At 39.5% G+C, this 8,006-nt stretch overlaps 1 protein-coding gene across 4 annotated transcripts in view; it reads left to right on the top strand.

Moving 5' to 3' along the window:
• The first annotated feature begins 354 nt into the window (after nt 1-354).
• Nucleotides 355-8,006, top strand: part of acsf3 (acyl-CoA synthetase family member 3) — a 32,079-nt gene continuing 24,427 nt past the window's right edge. For 3 of the 4 annotated variants that reach the window (XM_071489150.1, XM_071489148.1, XM_071489151.1), the window contains exons 1-3: nt 355-484; nt 1,490-2,283; nt 6,342-6,497. In XM_071489150.1, coding sequence (XP_071345251.1) covers nt 1,564-2,283; nt 6,342-6,497 — 876 coding nt within the window. In that variant the 5' untranslated portion in view covers nt 355-484; nt 1,490-1,563. The remainder of the gene's footprint in view (nt 485-1,489; nt 2,284-6,341; nt 6,498-8,006) is intronic. The other variant, XM_071489149.1, reaches the window with a different exon arrangement.

Raw genomic sequence — 8,006 nt, 5'->3', positions numbered from 1 at the left:
TCCTTCCTAATGGAATGAGCTGCAAAAAAAATAAAATATGCATAAAATAAAATAAAATAAAAGCAAATGCAAGGAAACTAATCTCTAGTTTTACTTGATGATTTTATGATTTTAAAGATTGTACTCCAGTATTTGCAGTTCAATTCCTCTTGTAATTGCTTTTCATTATGTGAAACTGTTTGTCCATATGTTTAGTCCTATGCACAGATCTCTCTTGAAAGAGAGATCATGATACAGCTTGTTTAAATAAAGGATTTAAAAAAAAAAAGTGGATTCAAATAATATTACGTAGTGAAATGTGTTAAAGAAATAAGTACAATGTCATTACAGTATCAGTATTTTTAAGTGCTGCCACACACACGGTTGCCACACATGTGCTACGTTGTATGTAGGCAGGAACCATGCACGTTGTTGTTGTTTCACGCCGGAGTATTCATGCCGCTGCACCGTCCTTCACTACAAGAGGCACCGGCATTTGTTTTAGGTAAGGCGTAAATGAATTAATGATCATGTGTGTACAGCGGGACTCGCACATTATTTCAGAAATATGAAAATATTCGCTGTAGAAAGAACATTTTTATTGTATTTTTGGCCGAAGTCCTCACAGTGTCGTGGTCGCCGTCTTCAGTCTGTCACTGTTAAACAAACTCAAATGTCCTGGTAAACCTCAGGTTACTGAATTCAAATGAACTACTGTGTTTGGGGTCGACTGACCTTGTTCCTACCGGACATCGCTTAGCTTGATTTGAGTGGTTACACTTGCACTTGTCATCATATGTGTAAAAAGTTGACACATACCCTCATTTTTATTGTCAGTTTTATCACTTGTTTACGGAAGTTAGTGAAAACTGGTTAAGACATGTTTTAACATGGTTTAAGAAACTGAATATGAAAAACATGACAGACAGCGGTGGCAGTCACAGAACTACAGGCAATCTGCTTTATTTCTGTAATCTTACTTTCATTATCAAGTGGACATCTTTACATGGCTTGTTCTGTACGACCAACAGTACAAAAACTCCCTTTACACACCAAATGCAGATATATTGTCACAGAGGGCACTCACTACTCTGCCTGTGTGAACAGTTGCATACTGCCATCTGTGGCCCTGGGGGGAGCTTTCCAAAGTCTGACAATGAAATCCCGATATCTTGGGCTTGAGCCTTCAAGTTTTTAACAGAAAGCCTGCATTTCCAACTGGTGGTGTAGAGTGTCATGAGTTGTGATGCGGAAAATCATTGCATCTTTCAATCTGCCAGTTTTTCTGCTCACCATGTTTAGAATCTACTGAAGAAACAACACATTTAAGATGCATGCAGTGTTAGTGCAATGCTAGATTGATAAAAGTGAAGGAAAAGTCACTTAGAGTTACAGAGTTAGAATCATACAGTATTTTCCTTTGGGAGATGTCGGTCCTTGTATGCTTCCTGATCAAATTAAGCTTGTGTGCTTTTTCCCCTGTCAACTAACAGATATTATCTGTTATTAGTAGATGCAAGAGACTGAGGATGAAGCCATCCTGAGGTTCAGACTCTGGAAGGTATGAACAGCTGATTCTCAAACATGCTGTCAAGACTTGCTGCTGCTACCTGCCACTCTGTGAAGTGGACTTTGCCGCACTGGAAAGCCGCTCTTCACAGAATTTATCTCCCATCAGAGCCAAGGCAATGGCTACTGAGAAATGAGGTTCACAGAAGGGCTCACAGATGGACCGCAGCCCCATCATCAAGGATAAACCAGAAGCCAGTGTTTGTAAGGGCTCCAGCATTTGGAGATAAGCTTGCTATCGTAGACAGCAGTGGCAGCCACAGCTATAAGCAGCTGTACTGCAGCAGTTTAGGTCTTGCAGGTAGAATCAGTACGGCTCTCGACTCCGACTTCGGGGGTGTGGAAGGAAAACGAATCTCCTTCCTGTGTGCTAATGATGCTTCCTACACTGTGGCGCAATGGGCGGCTTGGATGAGCGGTGGGACGGCAGTGCCACTCTACCGAAAACACCCTCAATCAGAATTGGAGTACATAATCTCTGACTCTCAGAGTTCACTGCTGGTGGCGGGGCATCCCTATGCTGAGACCCTCGAGCCACTGGCACTAAAGCTGGGGCTGCCGTGCCTGACACTACCTCCTACTTCCAACCTGGGCACTTTAGATGGGGCAGACACCCAAGAGAAGGAGGCAGCCATCACAGACTGGGCTGATCGACCAGCTATGATCATCTACACCAGCGGTACCACAGGAAGACCCAAGGGAGTTCTGCATACGCACAGCACCATCCAAGCCATGGTCAGTGTTGTCTTTTAAACTATAATTACAATGGAAATGAAGCAAATTACCTTTAACTCCTGGATGCTAAACTTATAGTCTTCTAGTTCTGCACTGAATAAGGTCACAGCGTTGCCCCAGTAGAGGATGGCACAGCCGGTGCTAATGACCTAAAAGTGTGGGTTGTCAAATTTAGTTTTTTGTTCACCGTAGTCTTTATGTAATCCTTTTTTAAATCATTGACTCAATTTATAACAGCCCTGTAATATTCAATATTTAACATTTATGATGTGTCTTTGTTAGTTAATATTAATGCAAGGGGACTTTATTTAAACTTTATCAATTTTTTTCAAATTTAATATTAGAAATATAGCAACATACTTTGCATTGTTTCAACAATGAGATTATGATATCGATGTTAGTGTTAGACTGATAAATCAGTCAGGTGGATTTATATCAAAACTGGTATTGCACTGGTATATATGTTGACTGATGAATAACGAGAAGTTCCAGTAGAAACTAGGCATGAAGCCATTTAGAAACAGTGTCTCTATTACATTGTTTGCCCACAAGAGAAAAAAAAAAATCTAAGAAATGTATGTCAAGATTATTTGTGTATGTTATATGTTTATGTACAAAGATGAATATTGGCTGAAATATCTTTATCAGATATGTTAAACTCAAATATCCATATCAGTATTGATCTCAAATATACTATATCTTTTGGGCTATTGCTGATATAACATTTGTGTTGGGCCTGTTTGATATGTTTGTGGTCTACCCTTCTGCCTTTAATATAATTTCCTTCTCGCTCCTCAGTCTGTGTCCTGACCAGATATTCTCTAAATAGAGGGGAAGAGAGTTGTTTGCTACTTGAATGTGACTGTGATTGACAGAAACACATTAATCAAAATAGCACACTGTCATTAGAATATTTGAGAAATGGGCAGTTTAAACGCCTCCTTGTTGTCTTCAGGTGCTTGTAGGAAGCTCAGATATCAGTAATTTCAGAGTGAGGCTTTTTTTTTTTTTTTTTTTGATGAAGGAATGTGCGAGGTTTACATGATCTTTTTCATTCTGCCCGTGCTTGTCTATGTTTTGATTTGCTTAAAACATGGCCTTTGAAAACTATGCTTTTTTGAAAGATTATGCTTAAATACAAGAATTTCCAAAACTGTGACTATTATTAGTACATGCCTTATTGAAGTAAATGGAAACCAGTGTGATGGTTAGACGAGCTTATTTGGTAAATGGCCAGCTTCGTGTAAAGAACTAACACAGGCTTCAGAGTGTCACTCTCTCTTCTGTGGTTTCACAGAATTTACCCCTTGAAATACACAGTATTATTACATAGTAAATTATTAATACACAAAATCACCAATATAGTATTTAGATACCTTTTAACATCTTCCTCCAACAATTGACACCTGACTTATATCTACATCAAGGTTATTTGTTCTGAAAAAAAATCAGTCTTTGTACATGATATTCCCCAGTGCAGACAGAGAAAGTATGAAGTGACTATCCAGAGTTGGGCAAAACCAACAAATATAGACACATGGATTTCTATACATGTTTTAGAAATGTTTAGATAGCGAGCCCGCAACAATATCAGACTCTCTGATTAGCATCATTCCTCTCTTGTTCCAGTCGAGGTTTCTAATTAATCACTCATTGATGCCATTAAAGATCTCCTGAAGATTCTCCCGTATATTTTTTTAGGGAAATTGACCTACATGTCCAATAGCGTGGAAAATTAAATCACTCTGAAAGATGCAGAGATTCATTTGTCTCTGGTTGGCCCAGGGAAGTGAGTGAATGAGTGATTAAGTGAGTCTGTCTGTTTTCCTGGAAAGCTCCACTGCCAGGTTAATGAGAATGAATTTGTGAGACAAACCTGAAAAGAAAATAAATTTGCCAAATTTAAGCTTGACGACCATCTGATGCCCATCTTCCATGTGCACTAATTTTGATGTCTTCGACAGTGTCTATATGTATGCTGAATGTGTTTTGCATCCTTAAGGGTATTGAAATGTCTGATAGTGTCAGACCTATATGTTAACCTATATGTGTGAAGATTCTGTTGGACGCTAAAATCTGACATTGTCACATGCTCTTACCTAATTGATATCATATGTGTCTTTCCCTTTTCCTACGTCTGTCATCCTTGACTAGAACTATTTGGGCAGTATTCTCTAAGATTATGCTTTTCTTTACATCCTTATTCATAAGACCTTGGGTACCCTAGCTGCAGAGGATAAAGATGGCTTCTATTAGACACTAACAGTCACAATGGAAGCCAAACAGTGAACCACTGTATAACAGTGTGAAGGTCCCCATGACCTGAACTCTGGAGAAATGAGTGAGTTCTATAAAAACAAGATGAACACTGGAGGTGACCACAACCTTCTTCACAGCGATGAACTGTTTCAGAGGAGTACTGAATGCCATCTGAGTGATCAGAAACTGCGGAAACATCTGTAACAATAGACGACTCCACACTGACCTACATGGCTATAGTGACTGAAATACTGACTCTTAGAGGAAACGTTAACTTGACGTCTGCTCTCTCCACTTGTGTCAGCAATTTCTAGCCGCTTTGCATTTACATTCAGAAGCACACAGGGGAAGTTTCACAGCAACAGAGCAAGATCATGTGTTATTATCTGTGTGGACACAATAACCAGAACACCTGTAAAACATAATGCAATTTAATACAGCTCTGAGGTACAAATCACCTTTTAGTTAAATTAACAACTGTTCTCACATAGCCTAAACTGAAGTTGACCAATATGTACTTTGTACATAGATATCGTTTACACTATTGCATTTAAATATCTTTATGCCTTATAGTTCACATGTTCCTCTATGACTTCACATCCACAGCCAAAAACGTAAAATTGGTATATACAGACACAATTCTTCAGTTTACTGCCTAACTCTAATAAGTGCTCTGAATCACGAGGATGGTGTCCAATACTTTCCATGCCCTGCCTCCATCAACAAATATAATTTTGGCATTTACATGAAGCTTAATAGAAAGATAATGAGGCTTTTCCTTGTCTTAAATTTGTGATTTTGAGGTAAAATATATCAATGAAATAAATAAAACTCACTTTACTTGCCTTATTTCAACAAAGGAGACTTTCATATCCCTCATTCCTGAAATAACTGCAGGCTTAGACAGGTGTATGAGAAAAATAGTCCAACAATAAACTAGTTAAAATTCAGGACTTTCACAGGTACACAACACTTATAATTTGATATTGAATATTAACAACTGATGACTTAAATGTTATAAATCAGAAACACTTAAACAATTAAAGCCCTTCAAGATTTGGGGAAACATTGTTTCTTTTTTTTTTTTCTTTTATTCCTACTTACCACAAAAAACATACTGTATGTTGATGTGACATCACACTGAGATACACTATTTCAGAGCAGCTACAGTCACAGGAGCAATCTACTGTTCAAAACACAAGAGATAAACAGCGGATTTTAGGATTCTTTCTTGACTAAATATTATCTATAGCCTACTCAGTTTACATGTCACGCTGGGAGAAATTAATTGTTGAACAGACATATACAGCTTTCAGGCGCTGTAATGGACCATAATGACTGTAATAATTTTGAGTTATTCTTTTGCTGTCCAACTGGAACTAAATTTGTTGTTCATAGGGATAGAGGTCCCTGGGCAAAAACAGGCAATTACTAATTGAGATGTGAATACAGCAGGCCAGGAGGAAACTGCATCACGAGACCACAAAATCATACATGACCTCTCATATTTAGCCCTCCAAAGGACAAGCTTCAAGATCAAAGTTTATTCATCCATAAAAACATGGAAATGGCAGTGCCCCCATTACAAACAGTAATATACAACCTAACTTTGCATACTTATACAATGGCAAAGAAAAATCACTTCTGTATTCTAGACATGTACCAAACGACAGCACGAGTGAGATCATCATGTCTGCAGCAGTAGGAGCTGGTTGAGATGATTTATTTTGAAGACGATATGACATGCTGACCCCCTTCTCTCTGTCCTCCCTGCTCCTTCCATCCTCTCTCCCTGCCAGGTCCAGTGTCTGGTTTCCGAGTGGGCGTGGACCAGAGATGATGTCATCCTCCACACCTTGCCGCTGCACCATGTGCATGGCATCGTTAACAAGCTGCTGTGCCCACTCTGGGTGGGTGCCACCTGCGTCATGCTGCCTGAATTCCAGCCTCAGAAGGTCAGGACTGCAATTTATCTCTTTATGTCTTTTTCTTGTTCCAAATCTTTTTCTTGGTACAGTAAACTTTTCATCAACAGCCCTGAACAATGGAGGCAGTTGTTCAGCTGTAAGGCTCCAGAGGCGACTATATGGCAGTGAGGCTGAGAGGTACTTCAGATTTAGAAGTCCTGTATGGACAAAGTGCTGCTGGGTTGAAAAAGACCTTCAGCTCTTTCCACATCAATCCCTCTTTCTCTATGAGTGTTTCCCTTTGCACTTTTCTTCTTCCCTCCTTTCGCTTTGCTTTATCTCCTCTCCTTCTCTCCTTCTATAGTCGTCCCCCTCCCCCTCCGGCCTGTCAAACGAAGTGTTTGGGGCTTAGTGATGAATTGCCCTGTGTGGCTTTGTATCTGACCAATGCCGACTCACGGCAGGGGCTTAAGCAGCAGATCAATCGATGAGCTGACATTGAAGGATGATAGTGCTTGTTTGGCCCTTGGAAGGGAGGGGAAGATGGGGTGCTAATTGTGTGTATAGAAGTGTGAATGCACGTGTTTTCCAATGTATGTGTGTTTTTGTTTGTATGTCAAGACCTCTACAGCTTAATGGCAGTCAAGGTAGATGGAAAGGAAAGGTCTTTAAAGGACACATGTATCTGTCAACGCGGGCATTGCAACACTATTATAGCGTATTAGTATTCAACTGTTATCCTTGACCTTGCGTACCAAACCACAAAACCTCTTCTCTCACCCTCAGAAAAAAGCCTTTATTCTCCTCCTCCTGAAGTTACAGTACATTGATGAAGTGATCGATAGTCTGTCTCTTCTCTCCCCTAAGATCTCTGAAGGGTAGCCTAGGCAGCAGAGACTGGCATTGATTTTTACTGATTTTGCCCAGAGATAGTGGAAGAAATTTTCAGTGCAGTAATTGTGATCCAGTAAATCGCAGATAAGTCTATTTCTAGTGTACTGTTGCAGACTGACAGGGGCAGATACTACTCCTGGAGTTCACACAGCACCGGTCTGATTTTGTTTATTTGAATCCCCATTGACTACTTCATCACAGCAAGATTTAGCATGAGTAAATTATTCATTCAACATATTAGAAAAGAAAAAAGGTAAACTCAAATATCACAAACATTATTGAGATATGTGCTAAAGGGGAGGGATAATGCATCAATTCATTGTGTTCTAACAGGTAAAGGCATTTACTACTTAGCCTGATTGATGGAGGAGTTACTTTAAAAGTATCCTTACACACTCACATCTTCCTGTTCTATAATTCAGTCCATGTCCAAGTCGAAATTGATATCTCTAAAGTAATATTTCATAAACCAATAGTTTAGGTTGGACAATACTTGGGGGCATGAAGCATTTGGCATTGTTGTGGCTGTATGGATGGCAATGAAGTCTGTACAGCACTGTTGTCCATCCACCACTTTTGTCCAGACAAAAATATCTCGAAAACTGTTGAATGATTTCTCCTGGAGTTTTGTACAGACGTTCCTGGTCCTCAGTGCATGAAGTT

This window comes from Trachinotus anak, unplaced genomic scaffold (genome assembly GCF_046630095.1).
Source record: "Trachinotus anak isolate AG129_WGS33_773 ecotype Australia unplaced genomic scaffold, CSIRO_AGI_Tana_v1 ptg000011l, whole genome shotgun sequence".
Classification (NCBI taxonomy): Eukaryota; Metazoa; Chordata; class Actinopteri; order Carangiformes; family Carangidae; genus Trachinotus; species Trachinotus anak.
This window is presented reverse-complemented; position numbering and strand designations above follow the sequence as displayed.